At 39.0% G+C, this 15,068-nt stretch overlaps 1 protein-coding gene across 1 annotated transcript in view; it reads left to right on the top strand.

The window, feature by feature from the left end:
- The window catches only part of kitlga (kit ligand a), a 29,225-nt gene extending 24,965 nt beyond the window's left edge, over positions 1-4,260 (top strand). Inside the window, exons 9-10 of the mRNA XM_051382208.1 lie at positions 346-410; positions 563-4,260. Of these exons, the coding sequence (XP_051238168.1) occupies positions 346-376 (31 nt within the window). The 3' untranslated portion in view covers positions 377-410; positions 563-4,260. The remainder of the gene's footprint in view (positions 1-345; positions 411-562) is intronic.
- Positions 4,261-15,068: the final 10,808 nt, after the last annotated feature.

Raw genomic sequence — 15,068 nt, 5'->3', positions numbered from 1 at the left:
GGTTTTTTTACATGCATTTTAACAGGAAACTGATCCCCTTTATGTGCCCATGCAATGTAGCTCTAGACTAAATGACCTTGGAATGACAAACGTGCAGCATAGACTTTTTTGTCTCTACAATGCTGAGTCGCAGTCGTACCCCTTAAGACTATAGAATCTATTTCTGTAGACTTCTCAATACCTGCTGCTCTTAATTCATTAAGCTGAACTGTTACTTTAAACCTGAGAGATTAAACCTCAACAACAAGCTCATTGAGCATCTGCATCAGCCAATCTTCGCTGATCAATCAGCTGTGAAGGAAGTGAAGTTTAGTGTTTAATATGTTTCTTCCTGTCCAATTACAGAAACAAGTTGAACATCATTGAAACCGTGTAATGCTTCTATCCTTTGATGTACTTCAGCATAATTGGTAAGATTTTTCATATCCCAACAGTAGTAGTAGTAGTAGTAGACTGACAAAAAAAAAATCTATTCTCACAGTTTTGAAAATAAAGAAAATCATGTTTGACTCCTTGCCTGACACTGAGTTCTAAAACCTCTCCCCACACTTTTCTCTGACAGGGCTCTATTCTTTTCTACTGTCGGTGTCCAAAGGTGATGAGAAACAAACTTTAAGAACAATCTCCATAATGAAATATCAAGAGGTAAAAGGCCTGTTTTTGACTTCTCTCCAGATTCACGATGGCAGATTCACAATTGCCATGATCCTTCTGGTTTTCCTTCTGGAAAAAGCTTGCCTTTTCTTGTAAGACTGCATTAACCCCATGCTTTTGAAAAAGACTGTGAGATTTTAGCAGAGAGAAACCCCCACACCACTCCCCACCCCCGACTGGATTCTCTGGCTTCCGCGAATTGTTCATCAGTACCTGCTGCATCATGAACTCTTTTGGGAAAAACTTTGCTTCTCCCTCAGCCATTGCTACAGTCTTTCTGTATTTTTGGGCCCGCCAGTTCATCTTCCATCAACAATCAGAGAGTGACTGACACAGGTTGTTTCTTGTATGAACTAAGGCATAAATTACTACCTCCGGTGACCCTCACGTTAACCACATCCTCAACAGCTCTACAGTTCCCTCTTAGTCCAGGGTTTCCCAAAGAATATAATGTTAAACATTGTAGTTCCAAGGTGTAGTCACATTGTCTGGTTTAGGCATGTACCCACAAGAGTGTATGATGTATTTATTTATTAGTGGCAGCACTGAGCTGCTGCTGTTGATACAATTGAAATGTTTCAAGCGATCATTTAAGAGCACCTCTACTAATGGGTCACATTTAAAGAACAATCTGTATAATAACACATCGTAAACCCTTCAAACACATTCCTGAACAAGTTTAATTTCCTCATATGATGTTGTTGTCGGTATATATGATTATTGGTGAACTAGGATGTGTGAATGGATTACATGGAGAGAAAAAACATATACAAAATATGCTGCTTTGACTAACTTACATTTAGACCACTGAAATCTGCAATGACATTCTTCTAACGAGTATCAGGGATGACTTCTGTGGATTTAAAAAAAAAAGGTGAATTCAGAACGTACGTTTTAGACAACAATGGGCCTCCTATAGTAAATGTTAGCTCAACAATGCCTTTATTTTTTACTTATCTCACCTTTATGCTTGCAAGGCAAATACTGTTACAGGAGAGACTTGTGACAGCTATTCCTCTGTGGTGATAAGAAAAGAAAATCAGTAAAATTGATCAAAGAAAGAAAAACAGTTTGTAGACAGAAAAATGAATTATAAGATAAAATACACAAATGTTATATGATAAAAAAAACTTAAATCAAGCTATCAAATCTTGACTGTTCACTGAATGACCAAATATACTCACCAGATATACTCACAACTCAAACCCATTAGCTTAGACTGTTTATTCACATGGTGTAATCTGTTCTTACTGGCTTTGCCTTTGTCCGTTATCAGTGTCGTGTTTGCAATAAAACCAATTATAGACAATCTGACAAACCTAGTTAGTGCATTTATCAAGACTCAAATGCTAATGAAATACTGAAGGATGATACCACTGTTTATGAAATTTATGGACATGCACCTTAGTTATTTTCACAATCCAAAAAGTTCGCCACATGGGAATGCCATGCAGACCTAAATATTAATTTTGCCTTAAAGTTGCGCCATAATACACTGTCAAAGGAAGTGCACTGTCATCTCCTTCACATACTGAACTGTCATACAATGGTGTAACTTTCAAAAAGTTTTTTTTTAAAGAAGCGTGATGAGTTAGAGTTGTTTCCGGTCTACAGAGATCTGTATGAAGGGCAGGAAATCATTCACAGGTAGTCAGATCCAAGCAGCTAAAGTGAGGTTGTTCAATTCACATGTATTTATACAATTGCAGAAGCCCTCAGGCTCATTCAAATGTTAAATCAATGTGCCCCTACCTACCTCCTTCCTCTTATGCACTCTCAGATCTGATAAGTCAAGAGCTGGAGGTGCTCTCTGTCTCAGAGATAACAGATATTATCAGAGCTGTGAGGACAGAGGGGTTTAAACACATTTAAAAAGGGGTTGACTCCTACTAAGCCTTGCCCAAACTCGAAGTAAAGTAGATCAATAATGAACTATAGGTATAGAGGTCATTATCAAGAGTATTAATGAATCAGTGTGAATGAATAATGAATCAGTAAAGAGGTAGGAGTGTGAACAGGGCACGCTGGCTGTGACCTTTCCCATCAGGCCGCCCTGCTGCAAATAGCTGACAATGATTTAGTGGCAGGACACAAACATCTGTTTCTGTATCTATTTTGAGTATTTCTATTATGTTTGTGGTCTTACATTGTTCCATGTCCATTCTTGGTTTTGTGCCTTGTTTGATAGTGTGATTGACTACGTGTGCAAATGTCAAAAGCCTGTCTATATTTCTGTGTGGTGGCAGAAAGTGGAGAGATCATTACATGGCAGAATAGAATAATCTCACCACAATAAGTATATATACATATAATATGACCCCCAATCTCTCTCTCTTTTTTTAAATAAACTCAAAACTATGAAAGTTTAGTTGGTTTGACCTGTGCTCATTTATGATTCGGACAGTGTTCTGGAAAAACTGTGGTTCAGGAAGTGAAAAGTCTGTCTGCAGAATAAACTGCAGTGGTTGTGACATTTCTGTCCACATGTTACATTATAGCCTTTGCAACCTTTAGGAAACACTTCTACTGGTGACTGCTTGTTTCATGTGTATTTGGGACTATATGTTGGGAATTTTTCTTATAGGAGATGAGAGTATATTGTGCAAAATTGAATCTGTGTTTGAAAAAAGTATACCACATTGGTGTTCATATAGTTCAGAGCAACAGTACCTTTCAGCATCAATAGCTGGAATTATTTGGTGTGGTAAAGTATTGTTTGTTGTGTTGAACTGCAAGTTAACTTTATTCCTTCAAAAATGCATTTTTGTAGAACACTCTTAATTTTTTATCACAATTAATGGCAACCTGTGTCATATTCTCTTTGGCATTTTAGAGCTGAGTCTGGATTAGAAAAACTATACCACATTGGTGTTTAGTCCACAGCAACAGAACTTTTAATTGGACTATCTGAAATTGCTGGTGTGATAAAGTTATTTTAAAGCTTTAAGCCAGTTATTTCTATTCAAAAATGCATTTTTGAACAATATTGGAGCATATTATTAATGGCAGTTTAGACCTGAGACTTTCTCTTCAATCCTCTTTAGGTTTTGCTTCTCTACATGAAGACTATTATGTGCAGTGCCCAGTATTCTGACAGAGACACAGGCTAGTCTAGCCACAAACAAACTAACAAACAAGGTATACTCAAAAAATGCTTTTTATACATAGTCTATGAATATCATGAGCTGCAACAGGTCTAAGCTGTGAACAAAAAAGAATAACATGGTGTCCCATTTTCCTGTCTTTGCGAGAGCCTCAAATAGTCTATATGTCTGATGCATGGAGGCCAGAAACCAAGCAATTTCATGCATTAGTCAAGAGAATGACTGCCCTTAAATACTGTTCCTATGTGGGTTTGTAGTGTGGTCTGGGAGTGAGCAGAGCTGCATCCTGAACAGTGCTTTCGGGCTTGAGTGATCCAATTTATCCCACTCCAGTGGGTGAATCAAATAGCTCTAGGCAGGAAATAAGTCTGGGTGCCAAAAAGCAAATGTAATTATTGCCCAGTTGGTATTCTGGGTGAAAACTCTACTGTATTCTGTATTTTTGTATAAATGTAAAGAAACATATATGAGATATGAATAAAGGACACGTATCCAACTGTTATTTACTGGGTTTTTATTTTGTTATTGTTCGGGAATTTTCATTAAGCTTCTGTGCATACTTTTTTCAAAGTAGGTCTGTCAGCAGGAAATTGAACTTGAGGCACACTGGCAGGTGAAATAGCTTATCTGCAGACAAGTAGGGTGACTGCAATGTGTTTAAAACTAAATGTTTGTAGCCATTTGAATGTAAAACCAGTTTTACCAGTGGTTTACCAGTATGTTTGCCATATGTTAGTACTAGACTGTATTCATTTGTAAGTTTCTGGCTTTCTAAATTACATTGTTAGAGAGATTTAAGGCTTCTGAACAACATTTTTTTATCCCAAAATCACGTAATGAGAGTTTGTCCAAGAAAAGCTTGTGCTCTTCCACAATGTGCTTTTTAAGGTCTTGTCTGCTTGACTGCTTTTTTAGATAGATAAATTGTCAAATTTCATTCACTAAATCATACTGAGTTCCAAGGATAATTTGGGAAGAAGCTGCCTAGAATAATGTATTATGTATCAGGTTGATGCTCTCTTAAAAACTGGTAAGTCACATCTCATGCCTTGAAGGTTTTAGCTCTCCCAGAAGAGTATAACCGAAAAATGCAAGTCTTTTTAGCTCCCTCATGACCACATTTTAATAAAGCAATAACACCAGAGGGAGTACTTGGCCTTCAGCCTTCTGTCTATGGCCACTTCACAATGGTGCCAATATCTCACGGTTTAGCATGACCTTGAGTATCTATGTTATTGCTAAACTTTCTTTAGTTATGATAAATTATTATTTTTTATTTTCCGCCAAGAGAGAATGAATTACGCATCCCAAATGGTCAAAGTGCCAAGATGTTTTGCTCTTTGATTGCTAGGTCTGTTCTACTTTCAACACGATCAATCTGTCTTTACTTCAGTGATCGTCTTCTTTCTTACACAAAACCAATGTATTTTAATGGATAGAGAATTTCATTTGGTGTGTTGGATTTAGTGGAATCTAGCCGTGTAGTCATTGATTGCAAAGCCCTCGCCTCACCTTCCCGTTCTAAGCATTTAGGAGAAACTATGGTGGCCACAAAACTCATGAAGAACGCAAAAGGCCCTGTCTAGGGTGGGTGTTTGGTTTGGCCATTCAGGGCTACTAAAGAATATATGACGGTTCAACATGATGGACTCCGTTAAAGGGGACCCACTCCCACTGTAGATAAAAACAGCTCATTCTATGGTAGCGAAAACACGATTTTTATTTTCAAGTGATACTACATACTTAGGAATATTATATTCCATTTCTGCTAACAGATCCTCCTAAAGACAGAAATACTTGTCTTTATGTCGCGGAGACATTGCATTAATATCTGAGGACGTGCACAACAATGGTCAAAAGAGATGCAGGATGCACAAGGCAGACATCATGCACATGAAAACAGTTAACGGCCCAAATTTTAAAATCCTAAAATATGCACTAAATCCATTTCTGATTAAATACTGCTTGAGTTTGTTAATTGTGGTAAAAGCCTGAGGACATTACACAGAATTCTCATGAAGAGTTAATTGGCATAATAATTATTGAACAATTATCATCATGTCCATTCTTTACATTGTACCAACCAATCTTCTGTCAGAAGTGTTCCAGCCTAATAAGTCTCACTTTACTCAATTATTAACCCATTTATCTCAATTATCACCTCAAGATACACCCCATTTTGGGAGAACAATTTGGAAACCCCTGGTAGTGTTAGGATAAAAAACACATGTCAACAGTTTTTTTCCAGCACAGCACTGAAACCACCCATGTAGTGGTTATAAAGTGGAAGAATGTTAATGCTCAAAAGTGCTTCTTTACTTAAGTGCAGCACTGGAAACATTTTAAGAGGTTGGTATTTCAAGAACTGTTCTAGACTTGTTGCTTGGTTATTTGACAGACAGAATAGTAACTGTGTCCATTTCTTTTCTACTTCATTGACTAAGTGTGGTGTACCACAAGGCTCAATTATTGAGCGTATGTATTTCATGAAATTAAGCCTTAAATTTGAACAACACAAATCTTGTTCAGTTGTTCTTTTTCCAACCTGAATTTTAACAATACAGTGAAGATTGTATATGTTTTAGCTTTGACCAATGCACTCCTTTGGGTATTTGCTAGTACGTAATGACACCTGTAAGGCAGGTGCATGAAAGGAAAAAACTGATGGAATACACCCTGTAAACTGTTAGATACTGCTGTGTTTCTGTCAAAAAATGTTTGTAACAGTGTTGACATAAGTCTTTGTTGAAGAAAATGTCCGCCACAGCGTCTTTTTTGAACAAGAAAAATTTAGCAGCATTAATACTTTGAGTTAACATTGTACAGGACTCTGTCACTTTCATCAGCTAAACACTGAAACATAAGCACCCATGTGTTTGTTTTACTTGGCTTGTGGTTTGGGATTTCCATAAAATTGGTTTATCAACTGTTTTGTACATACATCACACTGACCAATGTCATGATTTCATCTTTGCTATCAGAGAACAACAGGAAGTTTGATAAAAAGTCCATTGTTCATAGACATGTTGCCATGAATGTGCAATTGTGTCACTGTGAATAGGCATACTAAAGCATGATTTAAGGGCTGTGTGAGACGTGACATAAGCAAATTGACTGACCTCAGCCAGTAACATGGGTATGAACGACATCCATATACATAGATATCAGCTGTTTCCCAGGGTCACACAGGTTTCCTCCATCATGTTGTTCCAGTTTTGAAAAAATCACAGAACAAATGATTGGTTGGAAGGGCACTCCCATGACCATGAGTTATTTGATTGCCCTTTAAGTAATGATCTCATGGCAGTTATCGCAGCTTTAAGACTTCAAACCTTTGGACACAGGCCTTGGGTTTTCCGCTAGTGCTGTAAGAGGAAGCAGATTACAGATTATGTTTGTGGTCACGACTGCAACAAAACAGAACAAGGAAGCATGGCTAAAAAATATCAGCTATGGCCTTGAGTGATAACATGCACTACACAGTAGATTATATCACCCGAATACATGAAAAAAACAAAAGAAAACATGCAGGTTATGAATGGCAGCAGGTAGTGAGAGCAGTTGTATAAGCTCCAAAAACATGCATGCTCAGCAAGATCTTTTACCTGATAAAAATGAAAACCTTAAAATCACTTAGTTTGTGGAGACAAAGTTAACGGGCTGCTAGCACAGCAGATAGAACCCCAGGGATCTGGGGATTGTATAGGGCATATATCATATCCATTGCTCATTGCTGACTGAGGGCATCACTCATTAAGTCCCCAGACACCCTCCTTGGAAGTGCTGTAGTTCTCCCACTTTTGTTAACATGGCCTCGAGGACTCTCTCCTTACTCCGACTTTCATAATGTCCCTGGTTACCACTTCACAGCCAGTAGCTTCCGCTTTCCCATCCTTTCCTCAGACGTCTCCCAGCTGCACAAACCGATGAAGGAAGAGCATTTAGCAACCAGACCTTTTTTTGTTTTTGTGACTGTAAGCCAGCTGAACTTGGACCACAGTGTGATGGCTCTTTGTGCGAGTGCACTTGATGGATCAGTCCCTAATGTACCCATGAATGCGACTTGGATATGTGTTCAAAAAGGAGGTTGTTTTTTATTTTTGAAAAATTTGTTTTCAGTTGTGCTTTGTCTCAGGCGAAGACAAATGTGCCTCACTGTTTCTCCACCAGTTCTGGTTTAGATAACAGCTCTAAAATGTAATTCAGAGAAAACTACTCTATCTGACAAATAGCAGTTCAAGTGGAGTCACTTTGGAAAGGGATTTAACTATGGGCCTTATCCAGAAATAACAATGCCTGCAACTGTAGAGTGTTAGTAACAGCTTGAAAGCCTTCACTGCCAACATTACGAGCCAATGGATAGTAAACACAATAAGACAACGTCACACTGCTCAGACAATGGCTCAAATATTTTTATGTTCCTGGAATATTCATGTATAATTCAGAAATGTTTAATGAAAAAAAGAATTTGGCTCAGTATCTATTAATATTTATCATTTGAAAAATCCCCTCAACAGCCCAAAAGTTCTGGGGAAATATGTGCAAATGAACTTTTAACGTTTACCTGGCAGGCTCAGACATGTCACTAAACTGATTTCTCGGTCCAAGTTTACAGCTTCAGCATGCCCACGTTTTGGAACATATTTCTGATTACCTAATGGCATTGTAAGCCTTAACAACAGAATTGGAACTTGGCCAAGTTATTACAGAAAAAATCTTAGTTCCACATTTCAGGTGCGTAAACTTTGGGCACAGTATCTGACATGCCAATCACCTACAATCTATCTCCAGTCTTTCTCACTGGATTTTTGCAGTATGATTAGATTATTTTGAAAGTAAAAATTTTATGTTTATTTTTTAATGTTTATAAAGCAAAATAATACTTTGAATGCCAGAAGAGAGGATGAGTGATCAATTTGTCTTGACTGCTGTCACGTAATTGTCTGACTCTAATCCTCTCAACCACTGCACCAAGATGTGCCAGCATGTGTCATACTTCGAACCCCTCTTTTTGTGCACAATTTTCACACATCTGTGTCCTCATGAATGTTTGTAAGAATGGTATGTGGGTGTGAGTTTTTTCAGGCGTGTACAGCATGTGCACGAGCCAGTGTGTGTACGTGTCGGAGGGCAGGCAACAACAGAGTCATCACCTGCAAAAGAAATGTTAAGCCATCATGAAGGCAAGGTTGTGAATGCTCTGCTTCCTGCTCTCCACTGTGGGCACATACATTAACAACAACAACAACAACAACAAAAAATCACATTATCCACTCTCTTGAATGCATGACAAAGCTCTTTATCATCGTAAACTGTCTTTTCTGTGCTTGTCCCCTCCTACTCTGTCTGTGAGTTTGTGTGTGGGAATCAGCACAGGACCCTAGTCACAGGTCAGGGGCTCTACGGTTACTAATAGCCCACACCAATAGACTTGTGATCCACGTCTTGCCCTTTATGGCACTCTTCCCTGCGGCCAGAGGAGAATGCTTTCCCCCCCAGGTGGGGAGCGCAAGCCTGGCCAGCCCCGTCCCGAGAGGACGTAACAGGAGGCTTATCGGAGCGCCAGGCTGTGCTGTAATACTCCTGTGAAAGGTCTTTCAGGCCGCCTCCCAATATTGATTTTTCTGGGCAGGAGGGAAATCGAGAAGGCCCCCCTCAGAAGCACTGGAGCTAGGGAGGAGGAGGAGACAGGTAGAGATAGAAGGTTTACGAGGGGGGAGGAGAGAGGAACGGGGAGTAGCAAGAGGGCTACAGAGAAGAGATAAGTTTACCCATCCGTTGGCCATACAGGGTTAATGTTTTATTCGTGTCTGTTTATATAAACAAAGCCCTTGTGTAACCCGTCTACCACAGACTATTTTCTGCTAACAGACTACATACAGGTTGCAGACTAAAAAAGTGTAATTAGTTTCACGATTTACAACCCTGTACAGACTAGGAATAAAAACAAGTAAATTAAGTTACTGCTGGTGTGGTCCGAATTCCTCACGTTTTTTTCAGTTTGATTTTTCCTTCACGCAGAGCAGCAACACCGCTGTGCCTTCAACTTTTGAACCACTTACACGGACCTTTGTTGTCCTGGATTGAACCATATATTGAGAATGTGTAACCTTTGTTGAACAGCAGGCACTGCGGACACACTGTGATAATTAAATTATTTATTATGGTACACTGAATTTTTCTTTATTTCCCAACAAAAAAATATCATCACACATCATCATTAGATGACCTGACAGAATGAGTGGAGTGGGTCCCTAAGCAGGAATGTCTCCTGCTGACGTAAGATGTGTTTACTCTTCGTTTTACTTTGGAAATTTTTTATCTCTGGCATTTTAAGACATTCTTAGCATAGCATAACAAAAGGACAGTCATACAGTCTGCAACACAACCATATCTACCAACAGCATGATCACTTTAAACATTAGTCATAACTGACAAGTCAGGTTGTATTTGCACACTCCCTGAGTCAACTGAAGTGAGTAAGAGTGTGTTTAAGTAGTTATGATTTCAACATTTAATTTTTAAGCGGGACTGTGTTTTTTCTTTTTAAGTTGATTTGTCTTCTCATTGCCATGTGGCACCAGCAAATTTGCATAAAAGGAAGTACATGGGATATAATTTCAGTGTATTTATACTTGGTGAGTCCCTCTTTGTGCATTGGTTTCAGTTGCAGATAAGGTTGATTGACATTCAGGTTCTGATGTTTTTTCTTGTGGTATAAATTTGTGCTATTAGAATATTTATAGTAGATGCTTTTATTTACACTATGTTCAGATATTATTATATTATGAAATGCACTTTGGATACTTTGGCTTTATGAATGACAATGACGTATGATAAGTGTTATTAAGCTATGTATGTAATAGGGCTGTTCCCTAATAGTCGACTAAACCATTAGTTGATGAGAAAAGTCTTAGTGCACTTTTCATTAGTTGGATAGTTGCAGTATCAGTATGACAGTATCAGGGGATTGTTGCAACATAGACCTTTTTTCTTGTAACACAGAAGTCTCTTGCTGGTGTGCTGCTGCATTTGCTAACTGTACTAACTGCTGCCACTTGCTTAGTCAGCAGTCCTACTAGCTGACTGTACCCAGAGCCAGAGTGGGGAAAGTGGGTAACGGAGCCAGGCTCAGAAGCCTCCCAGGGGGCCATGGCCGATACCAAACACAGGTATTTACAGGGGCTCCAATCAGGACTCTGACTCTGGGGACAGCAAAGACACGGCATGAAGAAGGGAGAATGGTGAGTTGATTTGTAAGTAACGTTATACATCATTCATCATGTTGTTAAGGCCGTGAGTATTTATTGGAAGTTTAATTATCCCATGGTTTTAAATAACAGGACTTGGGTGATGACACTAATTAATTAACAAAATGTTTAGTCTCCAACAAATTCAGAATTATTACAGCTTTTACCATTTAACAGGTGGCTGTTTAAATATATATATTTAAATACTTTCTTTAATATAATGGATGTTTAACCACTAGACGACTAATGGCTTGAACTAACAACTACAAGTCAACTAGGAAAATTTCAAGTATGTACAATATCAAATCTCATGTAACAGGTAAGCGTATATGGTTCATTTGACATCTTCCAAAACCATCTCTGAACCGAGACAGGGATTACAGTAGGACCATTTGTCGTCACAGGACTGATGTTCCATACTTGGGCTACCGGATGACACTTGACTCATTTTTCATCCACTGATACAGATCTTGTGATGTGGCTGATAGCTCCGGAAAGCAAGTCGATTTTGGGTTGAGATTATTTTGTCACACATACTGATCCCAAGGTCAAGAATGAACTTCCATGCTCAAAGGCAAGGGCTTTCTTAATATTATCAACTTGGATCTAAATCTAATTTGGATTTGATATTATCGTGTTGTCTTTTACATATTTCTGTTGTTTAAATCTAGCAACCAGACTGTTAATTTTGGTAATAATTTTTAAAACTGACAAAATTAGTTGTCCAACTTTTTAATAAAAATGTATGTATTGCAAAACAGTGGCACACAATTTGAATTAATCTGATCATTTTACGTGTGATTTTGAATACATTGTCATTTTGTGATACACATACACATTGGTACTGGAAAAAACATCTTAATAATATTAGGATATTAATTTGCATCATGTACTCCAGCACTCATCCATGGTCCCTTCAAAATAATTCAATTTCAAAGTAAAAAATAAATACTGTTTAACCCGAACACCCCTGTTGTAAAATTACAACGTTACCTTTAGCCATTCTAAAAACAATCTGTTATATTTTATCTATGTTTTACCACATTTACATAGTCATTGGGTCCTATGTTCAGTCTCACAATGCTATTGGATGGTACATTTGTTTATAAGTCCCGCCTTATGGCCATGAACCACTCAACTTCTCAAGGTTTCTTTCAAACAACATCTCTTTGTTTCATTGGACTAAATTCATCAGATTCTAGTAAGTAAAATGTCTTTACATTTTTTGTTGTTATTACAATGTCCAGAGCATGTACATATGTAGTTATTGTGGAATAGATTCATCAAATTTCATTTAGAGCTTGTTATATATTTGTTGCAATTCACAACACTGGGTGAGTGTGGTAGTCAAAATAGCTGGCTTGTTGCAGTGGGCCCAAACAGGTTGCATTCCCTCCACACACCACTGCCTCTAACAAAGTATTTTCTTTATACATGGACAGTATACATTCTAACCTTGTTGTTTTCTGGTCAAATTTGACTGATTTAAAAGTTTTATCTCTAAAAATGTAGTTAATTTGACCAGACGACCTAAAATTCCATGACTTTGTCCACAAAGAGGATATCAACAGACAATTCAGTTCTGGGAAGGTGAAAATGTTCCTGAATGTGGGGTGTGGATATAAGTGGGGGTATGCATGTTTTCCTTTTAGTATGATAATTAGAGACACAAACAGTATTGTTATACCAAGGCAGTATTGTTTGACTAAATGGCGGTGATTGGGATGCATATTTCTTTTAGCATGATAAGTAGAGACATAACAAGCTGTCAAGGCAGTATGAAAGTATCCTACAGGGAAATTCAGCAGCATCAAGCAATATATCAAGGCAAGCCAAACCCATGGGGATTCAAAGTGTGGGTGAGAACTGGAATCGCAGATGGCACGTCTACCAAGGCAATGTCAACGGAATACAGCCAAATCGAACTGTTGTCAGGTGATGTTGTGATGAAGCTGCTTCCACACATCAGAAGGTCAGAACTACAAAATGTAGCAGACAACTACCACCGTGTTCCATTATTAGTGAAACTCCTTATCGGGGAATTCATTACGTGGGAACAGCCAGGCAGGTGCGCCACCCACGTAACCTGAAGACGAGAAGAGCTGAAGAAAAGGAAGAAGCTATGACGTCAGAGTGGAGGGGAATCACAACATCTGTGCTGTCAAATGGTAGACAACAGGGCCGCACACATCCTTCTAACGAACCGGCAGAAGATTCAACGCGGGACAAACCACCAGAACCTACATAAGTTGAGAGGCCTTACATTGTTGGTGCCTACAACAAGTACAGGAGGTATGGATTTGTTGGACTCATTTACAGCCAAATATAAGTTCCCCATCAAATCCTGTCGCGGTACGGTACATGTACATCTTCGGCACACCATCATCCTCGCGTGGTCAATGCATGGCTCCTCTACAACGGGACTGCAAAGCTCTCAAGATGTCTACAAAGAGACAATGAACAGGAGACAGTTCAGGCACAGCTAGCATCCTCTCATCCTGGTAAACACAACACTCGAACTCCAAAGAGAGGATGACCATCTTCAGGCAAGGGAGCCCAGCATCACAGACAGTGACATCAGAAAGCCCTCGAATGCTAGAAGAGACCATCCAAGAGATGTGCACACCACATTGGATGTACGCAGGACCTAGTTGCACATTTCCCAGTGAAGACAGGAGGGACGCTGCAGACACAATAAAGAACACCAACACAATGCAGCAAGTGTGATGTTCGCCTTGCTTTTCAGAGGACAAGAACTGTTTTGGGACTTCACTAACAATGAAAGTCAGTCATGAAAAAAAAAGGAATGAAAAGTTGCTAAAAAATGGATTTTATCCTGTTAATAGTTTTTAATAAATGACTTCATAAAATATGACTAATGTGTGATTATTATTAATGTTATATACCTTATGGGGCTAAGTAAGCAATCAACCCTGCAAATTAACCGTAGTTGTTCTGAATTGTTGTTCAGACAACATGAGTACAAATACAGAAATTCGCTCCACCAACCCAATGTTGCAATATTACAACATTTCTCATAAACTTACATAAACATTATTTTTAAAAACTCTTTAATTTCGCATCAAGGCCTACTACAACAACATCGAAAGGTAAAATAATTTTTTAAAGGTTTTCTATATTGGGTCTTACAGGGTTAAGCACCATAGGTGTCACCAAATTCAAAAATGAACCAAAAACAGCATTAGGATTAGAGATGTAACCTCAGTGAATGAAATGGTTAGGCAGAGAGAGTGGGAGACTGAACAAAATACCGTAGAGACAGACAAACAGTAATAGAGGGAGATGGATCACCTCTGTGGGAGGAGGCGACTGAGGGGGGGGGGAGGGAGGGGTGTGAGGATGAATCGGTCAGACAAGGGGGCCTTGAGAGCTCCTGTTCGGTGTCACCTCAGTGCAGAGTGAGAGTGCGCGTCGATTCCACCCCCGTCATCTGATCTAAGGTTACCCCTCCACAGTGTGACTCAGTGGCTCCTGAATGCTGCTTTCAGGCCTGTTCAGCTCTACTTGTGGATGAATCACTTAACTTCAACCTTTTATTTCTGGAGAGGATCCCGTTTCTATGCAGCCGTGTTTCCGCCCCGAAGGGAACATTGGTCAGCGCCTCGCCCCCACACGAGGGCTGCCGTAGGTTTGATGAGACCATCTGGTGAGCTGTTATTTTAATCAGAGTCAGATAAACGAACCACACCGGAGCTTCCATAATGTTGTGCAATATGCTTTATTCTTGAGTTTATCCCCTGTGTATTGAATTATAGAGACATACGGTATATTCATGCGCTCATGCTTCTATGCATACAAGCATCTTTAGGCATGTTTAGTCATAAGTTACCCTGAAGTCATGGCCTATTCTGTATTCTCAAAAAGTCATAAATGGGGTCGCCATGGTAGCTAGAGCGCGAGTCCTTATCGCAGTGGCTGAGGTGCGAGTCATTACCGTCTCTCCCCCCTGCCTTTCCTGTCTGTCTCTACTGTACTGTCAAAATAAAGCATAATGCCAAAAATATATATATTTAAAAATGTCTTGAACACCATTAAATGA

Source organism: Dicentrarchus labrax, unplaced genomic scaffold (genome assembly GCF_905237075.1).
Source record: "Dicentrarchus labrax unplaced genomic scaffold, dlabrax2021, whole genome shotgun sequence".
NCBI classification, from domain to species: Eukaryota; Metazoa; Chordata; class Actinopteri; family Moronidae; genus Dicentrarchus; species Dicentrarchus labrax.
Note: the sequence above shows the minus strand (reverse complement) of the source record. Positions and strands in the feature narration are given on the sequence as shown.